The following is a 14,805-nucleotide window of genomic DNA, read 5'->3' as shown; positions in this document are numbered from 1 at the left end:
CTCTACCCAGCCTTATTAATTGAGGAAACTTGATTCAGAGATGTGGAATAGATTATGTGACAAATTGCTGCCATTTCTAAATTATTACAAATGAAAAATATACAGGCATTATGTAGAAGACTTTATTTGAATGCATATAATTTGTTTTGCCAACAGAGCTCTTCGCGTGCCTGGCTACATAATTCTAACCTCAAAGGCAATAGTTGAGTAACCCTAAGGTGTACTAAGATGTCTGATGTGTTCAAATAAATAGTCAATATTTACAATAGCAGTGTGCGTGTAATCTAATTAGATTAGCATGCTTAGAGCCATTTTGAGGGAATAAATCAAAGCACCAACTGCAGTTGAAGTCTCTTAACTTCTGAACTTGTTATAATTTCTGCATTAATAATATTTCATACTCTTTTATTGTCTGACTAAAAATGTTTAAACATCCTAAAATACACCAATATGATCTTTGTAAGCCATATTTTGATTAATTATGTCAACTGAATTAATTTTAAAATGTGTACAGAATAAGTGAGGGTTTTTTTTCTGTTTTAACTCACATGCTGAAGACCAAGGCAAAAATCTGTTTTACAATGAATCTGTTAAAGTTTCAACACAAACCCTGGAAAGAATATTGAAAAGGTAGAAACAGACATTTATAAGTGTTTTCTCTGTAACAAATAGTTGACCTTCAATAAGTAAAGTAATTGTGTCAGAAATAAATTCCTTTGATTGTAGCCCTACACTATTGTTTTTGTTCAGATCACTTGAACATTGTCCACAGTAATTGAAGGTTACCTTTAGGGACAATTAGTTGACTACTTTTTTCCTTTTAAGTTCTGACCCTATATCAAGATGTCATTTTGGGTGGATGTTCTTAGTCATGAAAGTGTTTCAGAGTGCATTTTGTTTCAAGGTGTAGCTTTTGATGTTAGTAAAATTTTATGGAAACGAGAGTTTTTGTGTACTTTAATTAGTACATATTTTTAAAAGACTATAGTCTTGGTTACTAGTCGACTAGGGTGGTTTTATAGATGTGAGTTTTGATCTAAATGGTATAATATAATGTTCTTAGTCTGAGGTATTCCAGCTGTCCCTCCCCAGCCCATTCCAGTATTTTTGTGTATTACAATGGTTACTTAGTATTAAAAGTGAATGGGAAGTTAATTTAGCAGTCAGTCAAGACTTCCAAATAAACATTAATATTTTCTAATTGAAAATGTGTTGTCCTGACCAAATCAGGTATTCCCTTGCTGCATATGCAAGGTCAGAACAGTCATAGAATCATTATGTATTGACGTGTTGGAGCAGAAAGGGAACGTTTACAGGGAGGCAACAAAAGGAAATGTTGAATCACTTTGTGTCGTGGAGTACTGACATTCTGCTGCAAAACACTGGCAGAACTGGTGAGTCTGCAACTGAGAAGATCCACTGGCTTTAAACCCCTTTGTTTAGGGTGACCAGACAGCAAGTGTGAAAAATCGGGACGGGGTGGGGGGTAATAGGAGTATATATAAGAAAAAGCCCCAAATATCAGGACTGTCCCTATAAAATCGGGACATCTGGTCACCCTACCTTTGTTTGGAGAAACACAGCGGGCATTGACATACTGGCTTTCTGCACTCTCCTGTTTGAGATTAATTGACAGCTCTACTTCCTATACTCCCCTAAACAACCCTTCCTCACATTTTATAAGGGTTTTCATTATGTGTACTTTGGTGCACATGCAAAGTCCTTGCCTTGCTCTGATAATTGGCCATTCATCTGCAACCTGAAAGACTATATACCTTGACATTTTGGATTGTAAAAACTTCCAGATTTATCCTTCAGATTTATGGTCAATTATGCCAACTCTCATGCTCATGTTTGTATTTCCTTAACCTTTTAAAAATGTTTTGAATAACTTGTGTTCATGAACGTGAGACAAATGACAAGGGGTAGCATTCTTGTTTGCAGTGTTGTAGCTGTGTTGGTCCATATCGTGTGAGGAAACCTGCACAGTGCTTTAAAAAGCTTAAAAGCATAACTTTGCTGGACACTAAAAATCATGGACTCAATAAAAAGACATTGGATTTATGGCTCAGTAGAACAATATGTAACTCACTAATTCTCCTTTGTCTTACGACTGTGAGGTATTAACTGCCCACTTCACCTTTAATGGTCTCTTGCAACATGTGTTAACTCATTTGCTTAACGGTCTGTTCCACCTTGTATATAGCTGTGACACTCTGAGTACCTTTCCAAGATTTTAAGAAGAGCTCTGTGTAAGCTCAAAAGCTTGTCTGTTTTACCAACAGAAGTTGGTCCAATAAAAGATTGCATCACCCACCTTATCTCTCATAAGGGCTAGCATTGGGAATAGAAAAGCAGTGTTCTGTACCAGCTTTCCCACATAACTGTCATCTTCCAGCTATAGATATTTCCTGAGCTGGTTCATTCATGATATAATTTGTGACAACTGAGAACTAATTTAAGACTTCTAAGCAAGTTTGACCTAAATTGAAATAACTTTTGCAGACCTGAATTCTATCTACTGTACACGTCCACTAACCTGGTTTTTGTATTGCCCTTCTGTTCCCCATTTGGCTCTCTCCTTTTCACTCTTGCTCTGTTTCGCAGCACCATTGGCTCCTAGCAGTCTACCATAGTCATCTCTATCATGTCTATGCTCATGATTTCCAAATCTTATGGTGTCCTATGTGCGCTTAAGACTCATCTGATATTTACTGGATGCCAGCTCAAGCTGTGTCAAAAACTGAATTAATCGTTCTCTCTTATTTTATCATTTTCAATATTTTTATTAGTCTCTCTTTCCACATGTCAGCAAGTTTGGTGTTATATTTGGCTCCTTTCTCTTGTTCCCTCTTATAAACATAACTAAATTCTGTCCCTGACGTTTAAGATGCTCTCATTCCTCTGTTCGCACTATAAACAGGGGCGGCTCCAGGCACCAGTGCAGCAAGCGCGTGCCTGGGGCGGTAAGCCGCGGGGGGCAGCCTGGCGGTCGCCGTGAGGGCGGCAGTCAGGCTGCCTTCAGTGGCATGCCTGCGGGAGGTCCGCCAGTCCCGCGGCTTCGGCGGCGGGTACGCCGAAGGCACGGGACCGGCGGACCTCCCACAGGCATGCCGCCGAATCCACGTTACCAGCAGACCTCCTGCAGGCATGCCGCCGAAGGCTGCCTGACTGCCGTGCTTGGGGCGGCAAAATACATAGAGCCGCCCCTGACTGTAAAAATCTTGTTCAGTTCTATATCTTCCACTTCATCTCTTTTTGGCCTTCCTAACACTTGAATCACCTTCAGCTTCACTACAAAATGATTGAGTGTGATTGTAATATCATGTAATGCCCAGTGGCTGAAGCAGGTTGGAGCAGTCCAGAGCACACCTTCAGGAAGTGGTGAAGTTGATGTTCAAAGGTTACTGGGTTGATTTGCCTGTGGATCTGGTAGGGTCCTAGGTGCTCGTGATCCAGCTTATGTGCAGTCTACTCATTTTGAGTTATTTGTCCGTTAGCCATACCTTCAGCCCTACTGCAAATGTAGGGCTCTCCTGCCGGCAATGGTGAGCATGGTGTTTGTATAGTGCCTTGACTGCATCTGTTTTCTTTCAGCTCTTCCTGTGTTTGGTGAATATGATGACCCAGATCTAAGGCAGTAGGAACTATGAGTGCTATGGGTAGTGTGGGCTGGGAACGGAGGTGGAAGCCATAAGTGGCAAAAAGTGGGCTCATCTTGGTCAAGGCATGGTCTGCATTGTTGTACAAGAATTGTGCATATGAAAGCAGTAAAGCCCAGTAATTTTGGTGGTAATTTGTGAAGCATTGCGGGTATTGGTCCAATACCTGGTTCAGTCTTTCTGATTGACTGTTTATTTGTGGATGGTAGGCAGTTGATGAATAGACATGCACCTCTAGTAGGTGGTATGCCTCCTGCCAAACCCAAGATATGAACGAGGGCCCCTGGTCTGAAGTGATGTAGTTTGGAAGGCCGTAGAGCAAGGGTGGGGAACCTCTTTTCTATCACGGGCCATTGACCCACAGAAAAAAATCAATCACAGGCCACACCCTAGTAAAAGCAACTTATTTTATTTTATTTTTTTAGAGAGAGAGATATAAAACGTTCAGCTCACCTGCTTTTTTAGTGTGATGACTGAGGTTGCAAATTCAGTCAGATAGCAATTTTTCACACTACAACCCTTGCAACCTGAACACCACTGTAGGCATGCGTGGGCTTGGGGACACTACTGGCTGCTCCACACTAGAGCGCTGGAAGCATGCGAGGGCTGAGGGCAAGGTATGTGCTGCCGGGCTCCAGCACCGGCCCTTGTGGGGTCATAACACAGTAGAGTGGCTGGAGGCTCCACCTTGCCCCAGCGTTGCTGTTACAGCCACTATCTTCAGCTTATCTCCTTCCTCGTCCCTGCCACTGTCTCCACCCCCCATAGCTTAATTTCATAGGTCTATTTGTTTAGAAATACTTGCTGCAGGCCGGATGAAATTAAGCAATGGGCTGGATCCGGCCCGCGGGTCGTAGGTTCCCATCCCTGCCGTAGAGGGAGAACATGTGCAATGAGGAGACTAGCAGTATCCTCAGCTGTGGGAAGATGTGCCCCATTAACAAAAGGCACTGCTTTTGTCTGATCCATTACTATCAATATGGTTTGGTGTCTCTCAGGTTCTGTTAGCTTGATGATGAAGTCCGTTGTAATACTGGCCAAAGGCCTTGAGGGGGTCTTGACAGGTATTAATACCAGAGTTTTATTCAGGTCACTTTGGTACAGCTGCAGGCATCACAAGACCTGATGGAGACCTGAACGTCAGATTGGAGCTTTGGCCACCAGAACGACCGATGTGCCATGCAAGTAGTCTTTGCTTGGTTGAAGTCTCTGGGCCAAGGGACATTGTCACAAATGCACTGTGACAAATGGGGGCTTTACTCAGGGACATAAATACACGAATGAACAAGGAGCACTTCCTCCTTTTGTGTGAGCTTATCCTGAGGTTTGGTGAGTCTCCAAGGAAATGGTGTGGTTTCAGGATGCCGGGAGGCTCCTCATAGGATCTTTTAGGATCATTGGCATGTTCCCTGTTGTGGGGCAGAGTGTCTGCCTTCCTGTTGTGGGAGCAGGGCAGTAGGTGATAGTGAAATCAAATCTTGAAAAAAGATCCAAGCATAGCTGTTGTTGGATTAGGGCTTTAGCAGCACACAAATATTCTAGATTTTTGTAATCAGTGAACATGTTAACTGTCCATCTGGCTTCTTCTAGGTCAGGGTTTCTCAGCCTGTGGGTGGGGACTCAACATTGGGTTGCCAGAATGTTTCAAAGGGTCACCTGACAGCTCCTGTGGTACATGTCCCACGTGGTTGGCTGGGGCTCACCTCCCTGCTCTATGCACTGCAACCTCTGGGGTCCCAGTGCAACTCAGGTTTGGCCCAGTAGTCATGATGACGGCAATCCGGTAGGCCAAACTTGAGTGAGTGGCCCTGCAACCCCATGAGCCGGGTCACAATTCCACTCTGACAAATTTGGTCCAGTCAGGGGAGTGGGGTCAAAACTGAGTGGCACTGCAACCCTGGAGGTTACAAGGCCTGAAGCGGAGAGCCAAGCCAAACCCAGCCAGCCGCACAGCACAGGAGCTGCCAGTGTGGGGTAAGTGCCAGGCAGGATCTCCCACCCCCCTTGGGCCAGGACCCGACCGAAACCACCCATGAGCCTCTACCCCCAGATGAGTCGTGACAGGCCACAAACATTTACAAATGGGTCCTGAACCCAGGAAGGTTGAGAACCACTGTTCTAGGTTAGTGATTCTCAATCAGGCGTACAGGTACCCCTAGGGGTACACAGAGGCCTTCCAGGGGGTACATCAACTCATCTAGATATTTGCCTAGTTTTACAATGGGCTACATAAAAAGCACTAGCGAAGTCAGTACAAACTAAAATTTCATACAATGACTTGTTTATACTGCTCTATATACTATACACTGAAATATAAGTACAGTATTTATATTCCAATTGATTTATTTTATAATTATATGGTAAAAATGAGAAAGTAAGCCATTTTTCAGTAATAGTGCCCTGTGACGCTTTTGTATTTTGATGTCTGATTTTGTAAGCAAGTAGTTTTTAAGTGAGGTGTAACGTGGGGTACGTGAGACAAATCAGACTCCTGGGAAGGGGTACATAGTCTGGAAAGGTTGTGAGCCACTGTTCTAGGTAATGCCTCCAGGTCTCGAAAGCTGCTTTGATGGCAAGTAGCTCCATGTCTGAAATCTGATAATTATGTTTAGGATGGGAGAGCACAAGGCTGAACTTTTGTCGAGGCCCTGTTTCTGTGACAGCGCTGCCTGATGATGACATTAGAGTTACCAATTTCCAGGATGAATGGCTGGCTTGGGTCAGGGTGTGTGAGGCTGGGCATGGGGATAAATGCAGTCTTCAAATGTTTGAAGCCTCTTTGGGCTTCTAGTTTCCAAGCAAACTTGGCGAGGTTCCACAGCAAAGATCTTGTAGGGGCCAGGATTCAGGAATAGTCCCGAATAAAATGTCTATAGAAATTTGCAAATCCATTGAAATGTTGAATTTCTCAAATGCTTCGTGGTGTTGCCCAATCACAGTGCTTCCACCTTTCTGATCTCCATGTGAACTCCCTTGGCAGACAGAATGTAGCCTAAGAATTTGATGGTGGGCTGATCGAAGATGTATTTCTCCGGTTTAGCATGGAGCCCATGTTGGCAAAGTTTTTCTAGAATGTTGTGCACGTGCTGGTTTTGCATAGACTGGTCTTCAGAGTAAATTGGGATGTCATCTAAGTAGGTGTTGTCACGGAGTCCCCGGGTGATGCTCTGGAACTGCTCCCCACAAAGCCAGTCAGGACTTTGGGGAGCCTCCTCTCCCATGGAGCAGACTGTCTTCAGGGCAAGAAGCTCACATGGCTTCACCTCCTGGGTCTGCCCTTGGAGCATTCAGCGTATGCCCCTCCGTGCGCTTCCCACAGCGAGTCTGCCCTGGCGGGGTCCTGGGGAAGCCAGAGGGTCCTGCACGCACCCCCAACTTTGCAGTCAGACGTGACTCTCAGCCAGCCAGTAAAACAGAGGTTTATTAGATGACAGGAACACTGTCTAAAACAGAGCTTGTAGATCCAGAGAACCGGATCCCTCAGCCGGGTCCATTCTGGGGTCCCGCGAGCCAGACACCCCAGTCTGCCCTGACTCCTAGTCCCCAGCAAGCTCCAAACTGAAACCCCCTCCAGCCCCTCCTTCTCTGCTGAGTTCCTTTCCCGGGCCAGGAGGTCACCTGACCTCTTTGTTCTCCCACACCTTTAGCATCCCCTTGCAGGGGGGAAGGGCCTGGCTGTTAGTTGCTAGGCGACAGAGGGTCGGCCAGAAACTGAGGCACCCACACAGTATTCAGAGGAAACATTAAGAACAGTCCCACTTCGTCACAGGTGTCCACACAGCAGTCTAGCATATCCCATAAGACATCATTTATTAGATGCTGAAAGGTTGTGGGTGCATTAGTAACTCTGAAAGGCATCAATAGATATTCATAATGGCCATTCTGAGTTCAAAAGTCAGTTTTCCAATGATTCCTGGACTGGATTGTAACTAGGTTGTAAGCCCCTCTGATGTCTAACTTGGTCAATACTCCAGGTGTTCTTACTTGATCCAGGAGCTCTGGGATCTGGGGTGTAGCAGGTATCACTTTCGCACTGTGATTTTTATTTAGGGCATTGTAGTCCATACATAGTCTTGGGGAGCCGTCTTTCTTTTTCAGAGAACAGAGGCCCTGGCTGGGAAGGTGGAATGCCACATAAAAATAGTCCTAATGGCAGTTAATTCAGGCTCTGACATGGGGTACATTCGCCCGAATAGAGTCTTGGTTCCAGGTTGTAAGTTAATTAGGAAGTTGTATTCCTGCTGAGGGGGTAGTGTCTGTGTTTTGTTTTTTGAATGCATCTGAAAATTCTTGGTACTTTGTGGGGAAAGTGATGGCTGACCCTAGCAGCAGAGAAGCCCACTCTGTTGCTTGAGCATCTCTCCCTGTTTTTGGAGTCTGGGCAAAGTATCCAATCTGAGGTTCTGGGGAGCCAAATTTGGAAGGTGAGAGGCAGTTGTCCTAGCAAAACTCAGAGTTAAATGTCATGATGTGCTGTTGCCAGGAGATATGCGGGTCATGTTTCACCAATTCGGGGATTCAGAGAATCAAAGGCAAATGTAGGGACTGGATCAGGCTGAATTGGAAGAGCTCATGGTGCTCCCCAACCATCACCTCCGAAACTGTAGTTTCTTGATTGACGGGACCAGAGCCGAGCAGCGAACAGTCAACTGTTTTGACTAAATCAGTGGTGGCATTTGACTGTTTGGGTAGTTGAGCCACAATAGCATCCATGAAATTGACTCTGAGGCAGGTGATAATCAGGACCTTCTAGGGGAGAAGTATCTGTTGGGAATCCTAAAGCCAGAGTTGCAAATGGAGCTGTAAGTATAGGGACAACTTCTACGTGTTGGGTGGAATGCGTGGTATGGGTTGCTGGAGGGGGTTTCCTGGGGCTTTCCTGGTATTGCCCAGGCTCAACCTCTTTATTGTGGCTTGGAGTGGTCTTTTCCCCAGGGCCATGTGGTTCAGGGACTTGGCAGATAGTTGCCACCACAGTAAAAGCACAAGTTTTCTTGCCATCGGTGTTCCCACTTGGGCTTGTGCTGAGTTCACTTGTATGGGCTTAGGTGACTGGACCTTTGCAGGGGTTGGATGTGGGGTGGAATCCCTCTTCTCTTGAGTTGCTGCTCACTATATCTTGTGTTGATTCAGATCAAAGCTCAATAAATGCATCTAGACCCACTGGAGACTCTGTGTGCAAGCTCATCTTTTATTTCCTTGCTGAGACCAAGATAGAATTGGTGTAGCTGGGCTGACTCATTCCAACCGTGTCTGCTGCTAGACATTGGAAATGAGCTGCATACATTGCAGCTGACCCTGAGGTTTGATGGAGTCTCTGTAAGGCTGCCTCTTCCGAGTGAGCCCAGTGAGGGTCAAAGAAAATTGCCATAAAGGTCCTGAGGAGGGTGTCCCAGCTAGCCAGTATGGGAAGATCTAGCTCTAGCAGAGAGGACACATACTCCAGGACCTTGCCTATTAAAAGGCTGATGATCAGTCCCACCTTTGCCTGGTCTGTCCTGTACATGTTGGGCCGTAGCAGGAAATGGATCCTGCAGTGCTTCACAAACCCTCAAAACTTGCTACAGGTCCTGTCATGGCACTCCGGTAAAGATGCCATGGGTTCAGGTTCAGAAGGCGACACTGGCCTGGGAAAGGCATGCCTGCTTGTAATTCTGTGATCTGTTCCTGAAGAGCATGGTTTTCTGCTCAAAGCTGGTCCATAGTGTCCTGTAAGATTTGGTTTTCCTGCCTGTAGGTGGGTGATCTGCTCCTGGGGGCTCAGCATCCCCTCGGGATCCTTTGATGCCATACCTATTGGGTCCATACCATTTTGGAGTAAGACGAGCTTAGGAGGAGACTGAGCAGTGTGAGCAAACTCATGCCCAGTGCCTGAAGTGGGTTAGGGGCAGTCCAGAGCTGTGCTCAAGTGGTGCATGGGTGGTCTGGTATTCAGGAGGTCAACTGCTATTAGAGGCAGTACAGAGCTATGGTCGGAGTTCTTGCGGGGGGGGGTTGTAGCTGGGAGATCTAGTTCAAAGGGCTGGGTTGGCAGGATAGGTAGGCAAGATCAGATGAGGCAGCAGGGCAACAAGGCCAGGTGGTCTAGGCAGCAACCAGCGGGCAAGAACATGTTGCTCAGCCAGCTTCCTCTTCCTGTTGGGGTCTTTATATAGTCCAGGTATCCAATGGGAATGCTGCCTGTCCAGCCAATCAGGGGTTTGGAGTATGATTCCTTTGGAACTGTAGACCCTTAGCGCTAAGGCTGCTGGTTGGGGCAGTGGCTCAGCATTACTGCCATGGCACAGAGGCTGGGGGATGTGGTTTAGATACTCAGCAGGCCTGAGTTCAAATACCAGGGTCCTGTCACAGCAGGCATCCTCTCTGAAAATCTCTTCACTGGCTTTCTGGCCTCCCAAATAAAATTCAGACTCCTTGTTCTTGCTTTGAAAGTAACCCTCAACTTAAATCTAATTACTTCCCTGATTTATTTTTATTATTGTTTACTTAGCCCCACTAGTTTCCCCTTCACACAATCCAAGCCATCTGTCTTTGTATGTCTACCTTTTTTGCCTTCTTTCATATGTGGAACTCACTCATCTAGTCAAACATGCTTCCCTTTTAAAGTCTTGTAAACTAGTTTGTTATATATGTATATAATAGCTTCATATTTCTTTTAAAAATAAATACTCTCATTCTGAAGATGTATATCTTGGCATCCTCCCAGTTAACTATATGAACATGTCTGTCTTTTCCCTGGTTCTCACGCCTTGTCCCTCCCTGTGTTATCTTAATGCAGCTCTTCTGCTTTGTTTGGTAAAATGCCATGCAAATCTGTGACTATGTACATGATAACCCAACTTCTCTATAGGCAGTATTTTTGGACATTTTTCATAGCGTCTCTACTACAAAGCAGTTGATCCTAATCAATTATACATATGCAATGCTGCAAAGGAAGGTGAAAAAACTTCTAGGTATTTGCTAATATGTCATATTTCTCCACAAGCCAAGCTTAATTCTGTGGATGTGAGCAGGAATTATCATAAGCACTTAGGGTATATCTACACTGCAATTGAATACTTGTGGCTGGCCCACGTCAACTGACCTGGGCACTAGGGGGTATAAAATTACAGTATAGGTGTTTGGGCTTAGGCCGAACCTCGGAAACCCCACAAGGGGGGTGGGTCCTGGAGCCTGGGCTCCAGCCCAGGCCCAAATGTCTATATTGCAGTTTTACAGCCCCACAAGCTCAAGTCAGCTGATGGGTTGGTAAGAGGTGTTTAACTTCAGCATGGACATATACTCTAAAATTCATTTGTATCTTACACTGCCAATCACTATTTATTGTGCATGTTTTAAAAAGTTTTAAACTTTAAGACTTAAATACATTTGTTTAAAACTGCATGTGTGTTTATTTCTAGGGGAAATAGCTGCAGCTGAAGTTTCTTCCTCTTTTGTGGCTTTGGCTGCATGTAGTTTAGTAGTCCTGGTAATACTGCTTGTGAACTGTGTTTCCTGCTGTAAAGATCCAGAGATAGACTTTAAGGTAAGCATTGAAGTTAAAAATGATACAAAAGTAATCTGGGATGGATAATGATATAACTAACGTACAAATGATTCAGAATATCACTGTACAGTGGATGTGATTTAAACATTTTTCCTCTCCTGAAATGGCCAAATTCTGCACTTGCTTACATGCTGTGCAACACCATTGAACACAAATAAGTGCAGAACTTGGCCCAGAGTGCATACTATAGCAAGTTACTTGTAATTTACTACAGTAAAAAGTTATCATAAGTGTATATATTTGCTAATAATTTTACTAGTAGTTTAATACTTTGCAAGACTGTGCTAAAGATCAGTTCTTCCTATATTGTCCTTGTTTTGTTTGTCTAATTGCCATTTTTACTTGTTGACAGGATTACAGAACTTCTGTTAAGTAAGTGATTAGAAAGTACAACCTAGCAATACCTAAACTCTGCCTAGTGGAAAAATTCTGATTAGTATTCAAATACAGCTATCTTGGTGACCTCTGTGAATTTGGAATTACTTTGAATTATTGGAAGTGAAGCTTAGGGCTCAGCTGCTTTGAGATAATGTAGATGTTTGATCAAGTTATTTACATCATCTAGGGCAACATCTTTTGAAATCTTTCTGTAATTTTTAGCATATCAGACTAGCAATGCTTCTACCTTATAACATTGTGATTAAATGAAAAAAGAATAAAGTAATTGCTACTGATGATTGTTTTTGGAAATGCAGGACCTCGGGGGAATCTTGTTTTCAAACAAAGTCCTTTTTTAAAATGGAAGTGGTTTGTTGAAAAGAATAAATTTGCTCAACTACTAGAGAACTTCAAAAGAAATTAGATCTGAATTATTTTTTTTTTAAACAAAACCACTTAAATATATTATAACACACATTGCAATTGTCTCTGGATGGGGCGTTTGTCACCCCGGAGCTAATAATTCTGATATAATCAAGTTTTCATGTTCAAATCGGATGAACTGTGAAAGAATATATTAGTCTTCCAGTTTGAAGGCAGTAAGATTCCTTGTATCGTGGTTTCCTAAAATCTTTGCTCTTGCAGGAATTTGAAGATAATTTTGATGATGAAATAGATTTTACACCACCAGCAGAAGATACCCCATCTGTTCAGTCTCCAGCAGAAGTGTTTACTCTTTCAGTTCCGACCATTGCTTTACCAGCTCCATCCCAGTTTCAGCCTCCTGCAGGTGATGTGAACCTTTTCTTACTATGAAACTGAAGATGATCCAGTGATAGTCATCTAGAATTCTAGTATCTGAAATACAGTATTCATATGTGCATCTTGTTTATACTGTATATATTACACAGATCTATTGTTTATTTACTAAAGGGTTTACTGACTGAGTCTAGGCAAATGTTTATTTGTAAATTATTTTTATTGTAGCATAAGAACTTTATGAAATCAAGAAAAAATTGTTTTTCTGTTAGATACAAAATAAAATTTATTCATATTTCTTCTCTTCAGAAATCAGCTATAAAATAGTTTTCAGAATCTAAATTTTCAAAAATTAGAGTGCATAGTAAATAGATGACTTTTTCCACTCTTAAACTAATATTAAAAAAAAAAAAAGGACTAGATGGAGATACTTAGTTTGGCCATGTATAATTTTTGCCTCTTAATAGTCCTGGTTCATGGACCAGGGTCTGTTCCCAATGAAGCTAGTAGAATTTTAGCCACTGACTTAAGTGGGAGCAAGATTGAGCTTCATTTTAGCAGATTTGGGGGGGGATCTGAAACTTGTACCTGTAACCCTGCTTGTCACACCATTAGCTTATTTTTACTGTGAACATCCTTTGCTTCAAATCTGTGAGGATGATGCTGAAAAATGGAATCAGATTAATTTTTCCCCTGTGATTAAAAAGGTTTCATGTATACTTTCCAAAAAAAAAAAAAAAAAAAAAAAAAAAAAAAAAAACACAGTAACCATATAGAAAACTGTAGTTACCTTTCATTTAATTGCAGCATCTCCAATATTATGCACAAATTACTATTTAATATAAAATATGGAATTATTATTTCCAGATGCACTTAACACTTCTGATTAATACAAAGAAATCTCTCTGGCAATATATCCATGGCCAGCTGCAAGTGTTTAGAGAGGAAACCCAAAGGAGACTTAAGTAACTATCCAGAGTTTTAAAAAGAAAACCATTAACTAAATGACTTCTAACATTTTTGCTTAAGAAATACAGTATCTTATATTTCAGCAGTATGCATGCTGAATTTTCTATATATCTGCTACCTATTAATGTGGTCTTTCCAGGTTACCAATGATTCCATGAGAATGTCTAACTTTGCCACAAGAATTTTCTCTAGGCAAATGCATGAACTGGATTGCACCTTTAAAATGCTTGGAAGCTTTGAAGTTAATAGTGAGAATTGTAAACCATAGTGATTTCAGGTGCCTTTTTACTCTCTTATCAGAAGATATCTATTTTTTTACACAACGTTTTAAAGGCCATTGATCCAGACTGTAAAGTAGACTAATACCTTTGGAGCATTTTGTATGCGGTAGGAATGGTTTAGAAATGTCTAGGAATTGTCATGCCCACTATGTATGAGCAATGATCAGTGTAATTTAAAGGTATTTGAGCCCATGTGTTAAGTCTGTAAGTACTGCAGGTACATTTGCATGATGTGCTGTGAAATGATACGCTTTTATTGTGGTTCACAAATCAGTGAACTATACATTCTATACAATAGAATATAACAGCTCCACCGGAACTGTCCTAGTCTGTCATGTCTAGAATTCACATGCTGAAGAAGGCTTAAAGATCCCTCCAAACTACAGATCAATGGTGACTGTTCTCAATTGATCAATGTCCAATTATAAGATTTCTGGGAGTTCTAGCAGTCAACCTCCCTCATCTGTGTATGTAAACCCATGCTTAAAAAATGAACTCAACTACTGCTCGCTTGAGCACTAAGCCTACTGCCATCCCCACAAGTTTACACCACCTTCAACTTTAAAAGGAAAAAGCATTTGTATACTATGTATAAAAAATCTTCCTGTTTATGCTTTTAAAAATATTACTACTAAGTCTGGCCAAAAAGTAGAAAAAAAATTAATCCTGTTCGGTGCAATTCAGTAAATATCTTTGTTAGATAGTGTTCAATCAGGCCTATTTACTGTCACTATTGCATTTGTTTTTCCTCTTTTCCCCTCCTGACTTCACTCTACTTTTTCTTTTTCTTATATTAGATCATGGGGTATTTCTTTCTGAGTTGTTTTAAGCATGTTCCTGCCATTCTCACCACCCTTCTCTTTCTCAAAGTTGTGCTGTTTGTCTGTTCCCTTATATTTTCTCACAAAACTTTTGTGCATCATATATTCCTGTTTATCTTTATTTTATCACTTACACAGTCTCATGCCCTACTGGCAGATGTCTGGCAGAAATTTCTAAGCCTTAATAGCCAAAAGACTAAACTTACTAGACACAGGCTAATACAAAAGGTGGGATTTGGGAGGGTTTATGTCCAGAGACAATAGCAGGTGAAAAGTCAGCTACTGTGAAAATCGAAAGGTGCTGGGATTTGATATTAGGGTTCTCTTTGGACCCTACTTGTGAGTCCAATCTTTATCTTTCTCCAGGTAGTAAGATTTTATACTTAAAG

At 42.4% G+C, this 14,805-nt stretch overlaps 1 protein-coding gene across 1 annotated transcript in view; it reads left to right on the top strand.

Moving 5' to 3' along the window:
* LMTK2 (lemur tyrosine kinase 2) overlaps positions 1-14,805 on the top strand; it is a 75,448-nt gene that overhangs the window by 12,960 nt on the left and 47,683 nt on the right. Inside the window, exons 2-3 of the mRNA XM_024208440.2 lie at positions 11,063-11,187; positions 12,232-12,376. Of these exons, the coding sequence (XP_024064208.1) occupies positions 11,063-11,187; positions 12,232-12,376 (270 nt within the window). The remainder of the gene's footprint in view (positions 1-11,062; positions 11,188-12,231; positions 12,377-14,805) is intronic.

This window comes from Terrapene carolina, unplaced genomic scaffold (genome assembly GCF_002925995.2).
Source record: "Terrapene carolina triunguis isolate 2854851 unplaced genomic scaffold, T_m_triunguis-2.0 Scaffold93, whole genome shotgun sequence".
Lineage (NCBI taxonomy): Eukaryota > Metazoa > Chordata > Testudines > Emydidae > Terrapene > Terrapene triunguis.
The sequence above is the reverse complement of the archived record's forward strand: the minus strand, read 5'-3'. Positions and strand labels throughout refer to the sequence as shown.